Raw genomic sequence first — 14,480 nt, forward strand, 5'->3', positions numbered from 1 at the left:
CACCAATGCCGTCTCAGTGCTATGGTGAGCTCTAAATCCTGACTGAAACTCTTTGAATAAATTATTTCTGCTTAGGAGGGAATGTAGCTGAGCTGAAACTATTTTCTCCAGAATTTTGGACATAAACGGGAGATTACATGGAATACATGGCTCCTCAGCGCTCCGACTCCTAGTAAGCCTGGCTACAGTGCTGAAAATTAACCGAGGGTTGTTTTTGTTTTCCTCTATCAATGATGAATAATAAGCACTATTTGATAGAAGTAGGGGATAAAAATCAGGTTTTTTTAAAATTTTATTTTCAATCTTACATGCTTTTTCATTAAATTATCTTACATTCAAATTTTTATTAGTTAGATCATTCCTGTTTTTTACCAGATCAGAGCATAGGTAATCTGAAGTTCCCTTTCTTATAGAATTACTTTGTGATCTAATATAAAAACAATAGAGCCTTATATTTTTGTCATGTAACTATATCCAGTACACACAGGTGAGCTACTCTCCCACCAGCAGACAGAAAGCACACTGTGAATTGTCACATCAACAACATGTAAAACAGACTTTATAATCCAGTTTCAGATCACCTCCTACTCAAAAAATAAGAGCAGCTGGAGGAGGGCAAGCAGGTAGAAGACTTCCTGCTATGATGCATTAAATCCTTCAGGAAACACACACAGCTGAACAAATGGTCTCCTTGCTATTGTCATTATTTCTGAGATGTAACACAATGTCTCACATTCAGTTTCCATCCCTTAATGCTCGTAAAGTAGCTTGCTAACTAGCTAGCTGAATGCTCTTATGTCTCCATGGCTGTGTCTAAACACTGCACTCGCCTTATGAAGAGCTAACGCCATTTTCTAAGAGGTGTCCAAATGTACAGAGAGAAAGTCGTATTGCAATCAAAATTACCAACAATGCATTTTAAAAAGTAGTGAGCATCGATGGTCACCAGACAAGTCGATAAAGACCAGGACCGGGGGGGCAGGAGCTCAAAACAGTGCAAGTGACACAAACATCAAAGCAGATTATTTAAATTAAAAACAAGGAAATGAAATATTTTCACTCGACACTTTGGAATGGATTTGGAATGAAATCTTCATGTGTGTTGTTGCTGCCGTGGCGAGAGCTGGTAATCACGTGATCTGCGGCAAGCAGAAAAAAGCCAGCTTTGTGTCTGAATGCGCCATAAAGTTCAGCCATGCAGTAAATGAGGGGTTAGTGAATATTGTGGATGTTCGGACACAGCCCATGCCACGTTTTGCTCTCTCCATGCAAAGTCCCAATTTTCAATAATAGAGTAAAAAAAAAAAAAAAAAAAAGAGAACAAAAGAAAACAAAAAAAAAAAGAGAGAAAAAAGTTAAAGGTGTAAAACTTTGAATGAAAAGTACTCAGTGTGAAATGATCAGCTCCATCCATCCATTTTATCTACCTGCTTATTCCAGTGCTGGATCACGTGGATTCATACAGTTTTCTGTCCAAACTGACACTCACACATACAACATGCACAACCCACCATAAAAAAAACAAACAAACAAAAACATGCACGTTGAATTTTCTGTATCAACTGACTGATATTTCATCCTAATGTTACTTACTTGTTTCCCCCATCTCGTATTCACTGTCTCGCAACAGTTCAAAGATGTCCACCTCCAGTTTACCAGTGGTGGAGCGGTTGCTGCTTCTGTTGATGCTATCTTTGGCCAAGGTGATGGCCAAACGCTCTCCTCTGCTGCACTCCATAGGATCATCGAGGATGGCAGCTGGGGAAAAGTGAATAAAAAAGCACCAACAGATTACAAGGGGGCAGAAAAAAGGAAAAAGTCAATATAAGTTGTATTCATCCACCCGGGCATCTCTAAAACATTCTTTCCAAAATAAATCAGAGCCAATGTGGTCTGCATCACTAGTAAGCAAAGAACTTGCATTATTTATTTTTATATTAAAAAAGAGACCAAAAGAAACAAAAACCAAACAAAAATAAAAAAAACCAATAAAAGCTCATTTCACCGAAAGCTGCTCCCTTGGTGCATAGATTTCTTCAAACCAACATTTATGTGATGTTTTGTGAGCGCTGCTTGCCATTAATTTTGCATAGTTACAATGGAACATCATCTTTTTTTTTTTTACACGCTTTGGGAGCAACTTTTAGTGTTAAGAATAATCTTTTGTTCTAAAAGCAGTGAGTGCCGTGTGATGTAAATATTGAATCTATATAATAAAACCTTGAAAGCGTTCACATTTTTAAGCGACTCAAAGGTACGTTCAGAACGGCTGTAAAAGGACAAATTCATCACATCCTGTTTAATGCAGCAAAGACACTCCAGACAGGTGCCTGTTTGCTTTTCATAAAGTAACTCAAGCCACCGCAGTAGTTTCTAGAGACGCACAGGAAGTCCAATACCAAATTAAATCAATATTGGAATCTGCACAGTAAAAAACGGATGAGACAACATGTATTAAGACGTGATTTATCTGCATAGTGTGTGTAATATTAGCTGTAATGTGGCATTGCAATCAGATTAACTGATTTCTGTCTTGTGTATAGCTTAGCTAAGCAAATTATAAAAGGGATTTTATGTGACTTATGCTCTGATCTGAATTTTGCAGAGAAACAGTTAGACTGCAGTCACAGTTACGACATAGGAGAAGTGAAACATTTGTATACATGCATGAAAAACATTATTCTAATGTCAAAAGATTAATGTTTTCTTGTGAACTTCAACCACATAGAAGTCATACTGTCAATTTCCTGTCAGCACTAAGTTCATTTTCCTAAACAAAAAAAAAAAAAAATCCAGATTTCAGAGATGATTAACTGCCTATCTCATACTATCAGGCCTAGAAACACATAAACCCCTGGATTCAACAAAGCAACATGTAAATACTGCAATGGTTGATATTTTTCAGCTTGTATTCAACTTGGTTGAAATTATTTACCTCTAAGTGGCTTCTCAGTCTTAAAATTGTTTTGTTGGAAGACACATTATGGTTGAAGGAGTTTCGCATCACATCATTTGTATAAATTGTTACAATTTCGCCCAATGCAGTTTTGAACTGGGAAATATAGTAAAGGGCCATCATCCAGGAGAATAATAATTGCAAAAAAGGTTTAATTTTCTAAAGGAACTCACTTGTTCCAAGGCAAAAATGAAAGGATTCATCTGTCTTGAAAAGGGTAAAAAGTTGTTTAGGGAGCAAAAGACGGAGTGTTTCAGAGTCTTTGGGAAGTGCTGCAAAGACTTTTTTACAGGAATTAGACTTTCCCATCCGTGATCTTGGGAAAGAATTAAAACAAATCTAGATTAAAACTGTCACAGGATTGCATGAGCTTTTTAAAAAGACGCCTCAAAAATGGCCAATGTAATTTGTTTTGATTGGATGACAATGAATTGAGTAAATCTGTACAGTATCTTGGGATTACTTTGTTGTAAACAGGCATTATTCAAATAAACCTGAATTAAATTTAATCAAATCGAAAAAAAATGGAATACCAAACTTGAAGCGAATTCTTTCTGTTATATTTATTAAAGGGTCTGACACTGAATTTGCATTTTCAGAGAGGTATGATCCTGACTGCTTATCTGCCTTTTCAAATGAAACAAAAAGGTTGATAAAAACACATAAATTCTATATACTACAACATTTCATCAAACTACATCACCAGACTGCGAGATGAAATTAATTCTAGCACCTTAACCCTACAGTCTGGGTAAAAAGAAAAACATGATAAAAGGAGCAGTTTGCTTTTTGTTTGCAAGTAACCTTTGCAATAAATGCCTTTATATTTGATAAACACAACAGCTCAGCTTAAGCAGAAGTAAGTCATAAAATTAATTAATAAGGCACAAAAAACAGCAGATTTGCTGAGAGGTAAATGTTCTTCAGATTTGTCTGTTAGAGAGAAGAAAACAAAAAAAATGCAGGTTACTTATTTTAACTTTGAGTCTAATTACATCAATGTGAATGGTGCAGTGGTTCATAAAGAGCTCAGACATATTTGACGGGACCTTTTCCTGACTAATCACACAGACAAAAAAACAACAGCTACGTCTTACACACACAATGAGACATATCCACTCATCTGATATGACCACATGGTAATATTATAACCAGCTCTACAGCCAATTACAGTACTTTACTAAGACATAGGCATAAAGCAGTGAAAGTTCATTTAAGGTTATTCTCATGGCTGTCTAATAAAGTCTTAAACAAGGGTTGATTTCTTTCCTTCATCATCTTCCTCTTCACATATAGCTATTCAATTCATTTCAATTCAACTTCATTTGTATAGCGCCACTTCACAACAATGTTGTCACGGGGCACTTTACATACACAAATCAAATCAACATACACATAATTTTGAGCCAATTCATACATATCCTATAATAGAAACCAACTGATTGCATCGAGTCATGACTTCAATCCAATCCCCCACCCTGAGCATGCACGTGGTGACAGTGGGAAGGAAAAAACTCCCCTTGACAGCTCCCTATTGACAGCTTAACATGCTCACTGATGTTTTATTTGAAATTAACGACAAACAAACAACTAGAAGGCAGTGGTGAAGTGGGCCCTCGAGAGCGGGTGTACTCTCAATATTTCATCCTTTTTTATCAAAAAAGAAAAAAGTACCGCAGAAAAACGCTGTTTCAGAAAAAGAGACATGTAAGACTACTCTACTCAACTTAGTTCACCCCAAAAATCCATCATCATATTTGCTGATTGTCACATAATTTCTGCTCTTTGATTTCAGGGAGGAAGAGTTCACAGACTAGTGAGAGACAGGCTCACATACATATATATATATATCTTTATTATGTCTACGATTAGGTTAGAGTTAATGTAGCTGATTGCTAACAGCACCAGTGTAGCATCGGCAAGCGCCTGGGCAACATAGGTAGGCTACATGTGTAGGGATGTTTGTAATAGTAAAAGCAGCATCACAGTGGGGTTTCGAAGTGAGTATACTCAATGCTGACTAAAAAAAGCATGTATACTCCATATACCAGCATATGCCCTTGACTACACAACTGGACTGCAGCTCAGTGAAATACAAGGCTTAAATTGCACTTAAATAATTTAGTGATGCAATGTCCAGACCTACTGTGGCGTTTCATTCACCCATGCAGGTCATGGCAGAGGATTCTTATACCTAAAAACTGGACATCCTGAAATTGTGCCTGCACAGGAGGAAGGATATGAAGCAGAAATGTTTGCTTTGAAAGTGCACTTTCGCCGAAAAGCATGTCCAGAATAATGGAAGACCTATCAATAATTATTCATTTTTGGTTGGCATTAGTTTTACATGTTTTTGCATGGAAATTTAACACACAAGTTAGCAGAAAGGCATGCGAAGCACAAAATGTTATCAAAACATTTGCATGCAATAAATTTGTCATAAGATTACTTGCAGTCTTCACGCTTGACCTCTCTCAGTCATTTTCCAGCATGATTAGTAAGTGGCTGGATTTCACTGGAAGTCTGGAGCGAATGTTGCTTTTTTCAATGCAGTTTGAAAGATCAAGTTTGAAAACAGCCAACGGAAGTAATTGGTGAATGATTGAAGTAATTGGTGAATACAGTGGTTATAGAGGTGAACATAGCTTGTAGTGAAGAGCTAATCACATCTGCCAAGACGAACTTCAACTTCTAGACTTGGTGGCAAAAAATTGCGAATGTGTGAATGTTATAAGTGTGAAGCATAAAGGGCATCGTCAATGTTGTGTTTACAACTTACATCAACATATTGGCTCATTCCAATCAACAAGCAGCATTACCACCAGTAGCAAATTTAGAGTGATATGTCAGCATATAGTTTCAATAACAAACATACTTGAAAATGGACTTCGGCTTCATTGACAGTTGCCATGTGCCCTGTAAGATATTTTATATGGAAACCATCATGAAGATGGAACAAATTGCCTCTTGTTGTGAAGTTAATTCCTTAATATTGGCCATATGACACTGAAAACTAAACAAGACTGTCTCTGGGTCAAAGTGTTGGAAGTATACTGATCAGGACCCCAGCTGGGAATCAGTCTGCAATATCATACTCCTAGGATGGATCAAACTTTGTTTTTCTTGAAAACATGCCAACACACAAACAGGCACTAAGTACTACTAGAAAGCTTTATGGGGCTTAATAACCACATCAGCTAAGATACTGCTATGGGGCAGGTTGTGCACTTGGATGCCTTTCAAAGAACACAAAATAAGCCAGCAACCTATATGCATTTCAACCTCTCCTGTGGGACATTGACTCAAGTACTCTCCATATAATTATGACTTCCATCCCCTCTCACTTTGCTTCTTCATTCTATGTATGGCAGACAAATTTTAAAACTAAACCTCACTGAATATTTCTGTTAAACTGTCTAATGGGTCACACCACTTAACGAAGGAGAGCCATTAAATGAGCAAGTTCAGTTTACATGAGATGTAGAGGACAGTGAATGTGAAGGTCAAAGACCTTCTTACTGGAAAACGCCAAGTGCTGCCTTCTCTCAGCACCTCCTCTCAGCTGCTTTCCAGTTTAATGGCTTTGTATATTTTATCCTGTCTTCACACTGATGGAAAAAATATACTAAAGAGGCTGTGCAGGCTTACAGTAAGCTGTCCTTCACAACATTACCAGTGTGCATGCGGCACTGAACTCCTCTTTAACCGTCTGTGCCACTACAGCCATTTAAATATTAATCTCTTTGGTACATTCAGGAGAATTAAGCTATGACTTTTATCATGGCAAACTTTTGTAGTTTTGAAATATTTAGCGTTTTATAAAAATAACTTGTGATTGGCTGCGACGGACTGGCGAGCTGTCCAGGGTGTACCCTGCTTTACGCCCTAAGACAGATGGGATAGGCTCCAGCTTTCCCGCGACCCTGAATTGGATTAAGCGGTTTGGAAAATGAATGAAAGGATGAACTTGTGATTGGATGACAAGCCTTCAAACCAAATGCCAATTGGATACTGAAAAAATTCAGCTCAGTCAGTCAGTTTTTGCAAAATGAGCTGCAAAGTGCTTCAACAGGAGTTAGAGGTCTGCACCAGTTTCAAGTGTCCGGTACATGGCAGCCCTATTAATACTGACAACGTTCTGTCTGCACCTTTGTGGAAGTCTCTAATAACAGCCATGTACACATGGAGAAGTTTCTACATATCTCTGTATGTGCTGGTTTGAAACCAGCAAGTTTCACAGAAATTTATGGTGGTATTTTATGTTTTATTGAAACTGCTTCCATTCACACTGTGTCAAGTTCCATGATTGCTCTCAATGTTCCCAGCTGGGAGCTGCAGCAGAATCTGTTTGTTACTGTTGTAAACACAAGCACAATTAGTATCAGCAAAGACTTTTATAACTTATTTAACAAAGGATAGGGGGGTAACCTTGTTACATCAATCAGCTCAGTGCCTCTATTTTGCCATTTTAAAAAAGCAGTTTCAGACACTTTTCAATCATAACATGTTTATTTTCATTAGAACTATAGACGGCATATTTATTGCACTGCAACTAATCAATTACAGACAAACTAGCATATTAACCTACCAATGTATTGTAGCCTGTTAGGCCTTGGTGGGCGGAGCTTCCCAGCATGTCTTGGAGATTCTCTTGCTGTTTTTACCAGTTTCCAGTGTCCAGTACATTGCAGCCCTATAACACTGACTACTTTCAGTCTGTACCTCTGTGGCACGGTCTCACAACAGCCATGTACAAATAGAGGTGATCCTACATCTAGCGCTAATCTGTGCTGCTTTGAAACCAGCAAGTTTTACATAAATTTATGATGGAACTTCACTTTTTATCAAAGCTACCTTCCATTCACACTGTGTCAAGTTACATGATTGCTCCCAGCTGAATTCTTCAACCAGCACCGTCTGTTTATTACTATCTAAATTAACATAGTTAGTGTCAGCTCAGTCTTTTTGCAAATTATTTAAAAATTAAAGGCCATGCAGAGTACTGCTAGTGTCTTTGTTGACTTTATCGCTTTCAGCTGTGCTACATTGAGTAAAGTCTGAAAAACAGCATAAGTAAGACAAAGACTACATGATTCCAAACCAATGTGGAGAAAATGTGCAAAAACAAGACAACGCTTTTCATTCAAGGTGAAACATAAAGACAATTTTTTAAAAATGACACATTGTATGGTAAATTTTTTACCTGAATGTTTGTGGCCTGGAGGTTAAATAAGACTGTGGGCCAGAGAAGAGTTTTTAAGCCTCGATCGTAGATCTGCCCTACAACAGTTGTGACATTGCTTGCTGCCAATCCTTAAGAAATTCTTGGTTTGCAAAACTAAAATATTGTAGTTCTTTTACCTAATTTGCCTTACATCTTACCACCTTCACTATCCGGTACATCATGGTCTGACACGGTTGTCTTCTTTGCAACACTATGGCATACTATTCCTTCCTACTATTGAAAAGTGCTCCCTTACATCATCACTAGATGGCAATCTAAGACCAAAAATGAAAAGAAACCGCGTGCTTCTCAGTTGATCAACAGATCTGTCTCTGTAGTAGCTAAAGTTAAATAATGGCAAATGGTTGATGCAACTTTCAAACATAATAATCCTATGATTAGATGATATTTAATAATTATTTCTGCAAAGAAATTTGAACCGCATTTAGTTCTTCATAGCATTATAGTCAAATATTCAATATTTTTCTAAGATATCTCCACGTACACAGATATATAATAAATCCTCTTCTCAATAGAAGAGCTTCTCTTTTCCTATTCATACATACATGTTATAGGAAGGGGCCTAGTGATAATGGGACAGGACTATGGCTTTGGAAACCATTGGTTCAAATTCCACAAGTGACATATACTGAATACGTCTACTCAATAAAACTTCCCACCTCATTCATCTTTTTTAATCTCTAAGAAAGCATTCCCCTCTGCATTTTTTATCACTTCATTTCTTTCATTCTTTCGATATATTTCATACTTTATCAGATTGGATAGAATGCTGCACATCTGATGGCAGCTGGAATGGGCTGCTAGCTCTGTCAGAAGGAAACACATCCAGGGATGCTTTATGTGTAAGGTGGTTTATTCACTGTACAATGGTGGTGATAAGATAATGATGTGCTTTCTACACACCAAAACAGTCATGTCATAATTAAATTAAAGTTCTACACTATAATTTCAATAAGTTGCACCACTGCTCTATGAGCAGTTCAAAAAGTTAAAAGTGCTCCCTTAAATCGCCACTAGATCGCCCTAAAGCTATCACAACATCATGCCTCTCACTAATTCATGACAAATTCATCTTAGTTTTCACCTCTTAAAAATGAACAGGTTTTTTCTGTTTTGCATTATACATCAGTAATTACACATTAATGCATTCATACGTGCTGTTATGTAATAACAGCACAATTCTAGTTACTCAAATGTGTCTCTACTTTCAGAAATAATGTTTATACCTGAGAACATAGGGAACAAACAAACAATGTCTTACAAAAATAAATGTTTTTGTCCATGTTTTTCATTTTATTTGTCAGATTCCCTGTTTAAAACATCCATGATAAGAATCTGCATGAAAAAATACACAGTAATATTCTGAAAGGTAAGAGTTCAAAAGTTTAGCTCTTGACTGCTAATGTAAACATCTCACATATTCCATCTTAAGGAAGCATAAAAAACTTATTTAAAATGAGTTATGAATTTGAAGCTTTAAAAAAAAAAAAGGGTTATTGTTATCATCAGCTTTTCAGGACCTTAGCAAGTATAACCCTGTCTGAAGACATCATTATGCAACAGAAGATATTCCTACTCGCCAAAAGAGATAAAAATCCACCAGATTAATCGTTATAGACTACATAAAAGCCATTTAATGTGCATAAAACATTTCTAATCAACTCGTCATTATCAGTAACATTTTGATGGGACAATCCGTAAGATGGAACCACACACTCTCTCTACTCTACACTGATAAGAGGTGAGACACAACGAGAGCAAAATGGAGTTCACGTCAATTTAAAGGTATATTGGAGGGTTTTTTAAATTTGAGTGGATTAAAAAAAAAGAAAAAAATCCACGGTACACCATCAAACCTTAATAAAATTCCCATACAGGCCTTTCTCCACATACAAATGATGAAGTATTACAGTGTGAGCACCTCATTAATTCTTCAGACATTGTGTAAACACATTATTGATGTGGAAAAATGAAAATTAGGTAAAACTGAAGATATGACCCAGAGATGAACTGGTCCAATCTCATCTCTTGGTTACAGAATCTGAGGTTTGTGTCAAAAAAGGACACACACTCATTCTGTACTTTTCCTACAGCATATTTATTAAAATCTGCCTATTAACTCTGCAGCTTGTGCTCTGACTTTGCTTTGTCACGATCATGAAGAAAACTCAGGGGCAGCTACCACACTATTTTTTACACACATTAATATCTCTCAATATTATTTCTACATGGGTGGTCCGATCAGGAGGACATTCAAGGGGAATTTGCAATCTTGTTAAAGATGATGAGGCAATAAAGAATAACTACTGTTTGGGAATGTTATTTATGAAGAGGCGGTGACAAGATAGAGTATTCAAAATCTGCATAAACATGGATGAATCAATCATTCATGAAAAATGTGTAGCGGAATAGCCTCTACAAATTATGAATTTATTAATTACCTCGGAGCACCACTCATCACCTTTAATTAACTTAAAATTCAGGCGGATGAGACACCTGAAATAAACTCAATTCAATAAACAGTCTCACTTCAAAGGAGTAAATCCTAAGAACGAATGAACCAGAAATCGTGCATTCAGAAATTATGACAATAACGGATGAATTGATTATACATATTTATTTACAATGATGGTAAACATACAGCAGTGAAAATGAGCAATGATGGAGAGATGTTATTGGTGAGATGGTATGATGAATTTGTCAACATGGAATTTCATTTATAACATTAATAAAGAACGCTGAGATTAATTAAATGAGATGGAGCAGGAAGAAACTGGTTGGAATTAAGCAAATAAATCGGGATGATTATCTTACTTAAATCTTTGACAAGAACGTGTTCAATAATTCTAAATTTGGATAAGAATTCGAATTTAATTATTTAATTAGAATTTGATGTACTGGTTTGGGACATCACAAATGTCAGAGCGCTATCAGATCCTACTTTGAACGCTGAATCCGGAGTGTGGGTCGAAGCGGGTGGTTGGTCCCCTATTCGGCGCGTTTCCGGAGGAATTGGATCCCTGGAGCGTCAGAAGATGTAGGTCTACGCAGCTACTCTGGCCTTCTGGATCCGTTCAGCGGAGTTCCAGAGTGGTGTGATGATGATCCAGATTGTCCCAAAAATAGATAGTTCCAGATTTTACGTGTAAAGACGTAATGGAAAAAGTTGGAGCTACGGTTCTAGTTAATTACTGATCTCGGGAAAAATACTGGTTACAAATAAACACTTGTACTTTCTCCCGTTCGGAAGAACGGAGAGGTAAAAACTTATAATGAAATAACAAAAAGAAAAAGAAGACGAAAGGCTAAAGAACTAAACAGAGGACAAAAAGAAAAGCAGAAACTTTAAGAGGAGACGAAAAAGTAAAAAAAACTCTGGATGAGAAAAAGCTCAGGAAGTTGGTCTGCCAGTCTAATTTAAACAGACCCGCCTTTCGAACTTCCAGCCAATCATGAGTTGCTTCTGTCAGAGGCTGACCAACCTTATCCAATCAGGTCAGCTCTAGTTCCTTCCCTCTGCATCTCATTAATGTGAACAGGATACTTTCAACTCCTTGCTTTGTCTGCCGCAATACACATCAAATCACATTCTTTCAGAGTTATGAAGATTCCTCGTTTGCTGGCGAAGGAAAGCATTTTATAGTATTACTTTCACACATGAAAAGATTGGCTACAAGTTAATTTTATTAAAGGTGGATTAATTAATTGTCATGACTCGTCCTCATTGGGTGATCCTAAAAAAAAAAGAAAACACATTTTATTCATTCATATTAGTAGCTTAAGAGAAGTCTGAAGCTTGGAAAACATAATCAACAATTATTTACTGCAGTGTTCATGATTAATGTGTGTGTGTGATCAGTTCAAAGAATTACATTACATATCAAGATAAAATAATGGAAAAGAAGAAATTCAACCAAACAATTAACCACAGTCTTTTAGACTAAGTTAGATCAGTTCCTTCAATTGGGGAAAGAAGTTTGGATTCCTTCTGTCTCCTTCTCCGTCAAGTTGTTCTGGTGCCATGGAGTCTCGTCTTTTGGCTTAGAAGTGTCATTTCTGACAAGAACCAGGGTTTGGTCAGATGCGACTCTCGGCATCTCCCCCGACCTGCGACCATAAATTGTTAGATGTGCTTTAATCCTTCGTGTTGACACAGCCGCATTCTGTAGGGAGTAAAGGTGTAAATCTCTGAGTGTCACCCTGCCTCTTGGGTCAAATGGTCACTCTCTCTTCGTCCTGTGTGGACCAATCTTACTGCAGAGAAAGAAATACAACTATTGTTTAATCCAGTCGAATGTTTTTTAATCCTGGGAGGCCAAGATCGCTACAAATGACATAGACTGTTCTTCCTGAAACTTACAGTCTACAGTACATCTATATGGACGGCAACATTAAGAGAAAAAAAAGCCTGAACATAATCTGGTCATAATATTTACAGTCTGTGACAGACTGGCAACCTGTCCAGGGTGTACCCTGCATCTCGCCTGCTAATTGCTGGGATAGGCTCCAGCTTCCCTTTGACCCTGAATTGGATTAAGTGCTACAGAAAATGATGATGATGAACCATTTGCAGTATTTAAAGCAACACCATTGAACTCTGACAGAGATTTTCACTTTGGCACCCTCTAGTGAAGGCTAACTTGGCATCTAACTTGCTTGCATTCTGTCTCTTTCCCGGGCTCTTTTCAGTCATTACGACTCTTAACTCAGTCACTTTCTCTCTTTCTTTTACTAGCTTCCTAATGTCCTTATTGTCCTTTTGTGTTTCTTTGTTGTATTAGCCATGGTGCACATTTCAAACCACCAGTGTGTTGAAAACCAGTTGCTAGCATGTGAGACAGTGCTGTATAGCAAAATGTAGCTGTCACCTGATGCCCAGTGTGGGAACAAAAGTTGTGGAGTGTAATTCCTTACTGTCGGGGTGCTGCAGGGCAACAATGGCTCCAGGAAAAGGCATATTACGTGTTAGTGTGGTATCAAAGCAAGTCAGAATCATGAGGCCTTTCGGAAGTAATTTGGGATTATTTAGACTTCTTAGAAAGTTGTTTGGTGTAAATTCACAGCTATCCAGGTCAAGTTAATAACTTGAGTAAAGGCAACTAAACTTTGTGTTCTTGGTTCTCTGGAGAATCTTACAAAGTTGCCTGTAAATGTTATGCTATATTCAGTCTTATAATTGTGAATGTTGTTTAGCTTTCGGCTTGTCCCTATGAAGAGGTCCCCACAGTGAACCATCACTTGGGTGAATTGGCACATGTTTTATGCCAAATGCCCTTCCTTCTGCATTTATTATGAGGGACCAGCCCTCAGAGAACAATCTTCCTTGGGGTTGCAGCAGCGTAGGGGAGCAAGATTTGAACTGCATACCATCAGGTCACAAGACAAGCAGCTCAACCACCACTACCCCCACCCAGTCTTGTAATAGTAAGTATTATATAATTGTACATTTGCTTCGATTTAAAATTTTTCAGGATGTTGAATTCTGCAACTGTAAAACATACAGATTTAAAGAGATATTGTAAAAAATGTGTTTTTAAATATTCACATTGAGAAACAAATGATATACTTTTCATTCCTAGCCTATCTTCAGGGTTGCCTCATCTGTTTGCAATAATGTTTACTACTGTTCATGTCCAAAGTTAGAAAAACAAACATTTTTCTACATAATACTACTACTATTATTATTATTATTGATAATAATAATAATAATAATAATAATAATAATAATAATAATAATAATAATAATAATAATAATAATAATAATAATAATAATAAACTTATTTGATGTTTGTTTTGACATTAATTAGAAGAAAACTTGACGGACACCAGAGCCTTTTCAAATTCAAATTCTGCCTCTTTTCTTTAATTGTGTGAATACATGTGCATGGTTCTGCATGCTAAACATTCATGATTTTGTGTCTGTCCGCAGCAAAATAAAGAGCATCATGTTTGCCTAATAGCTGCTGTATTCACTCAGAGCAGCATGACAACAAACTATACCACGGCCAATCTGTCTGCTTGTCTGGTTGCATGGCAAATAAAATGACTGGTTTCACACTTAAATCAATCTCATCCTCAAGCCCTGTTGTGTGAACTACTGAGGAAAGTGAAGGTGCCATCTTACATAATTAGAAAGGCTTGCTTACCAAAGACCTGGTGACAAGAAACTGATTTCCTGGTGTTACATAATATAATTACAGCCTACGCACTCTGATAATGATATATGTGATTGAACTGATGTGTTAAGTCTCATTAATCTGAGTCTGGATGCTGAAGCCA

At 37.1% G+C, this 14,480-nt stretch overlaps 1 protein-coding gene across 2 annotated transcripts in view; it reads right to left on the reverse strand.

The window, feature by feature from the left end:
- The window catches only part of grik4 (glutamate receptor, ionotropic, kainate 4), a gene marked incomplete at both ends in the record, with an annotated part of 175,185 nt that overhangs the window by 130,125 nt on the left and 30,580 nt on the right, over positions 1-14,480 (reverse strand). For both annotated transcript variants that reach the window (XM_079245816.1, XM_079245815.1), the window contains one exon: positions 1,594-1,758. In XM_079245816.1, coding sequence (XP_079101942.1) covers positions 1,594-1,758 — 165 coding nt within the window. The remainder of the gene's footprint in view (positions 1-1,593; positions 1,759-14,480) is intronic.

Source organism: Telmatherina bonti, assembly GCF_933228915.1.
Source record: "Telmatherina bonti genome assembly, chromosome: 9".
Taxonomy (NCBI): domain Eukaryota; kingdom Metazoa; phylum Chordata; class Actinopteri; order Atheriniformes; family Telmatherinidae; genus Telmatherina; species Telmatherina bonti.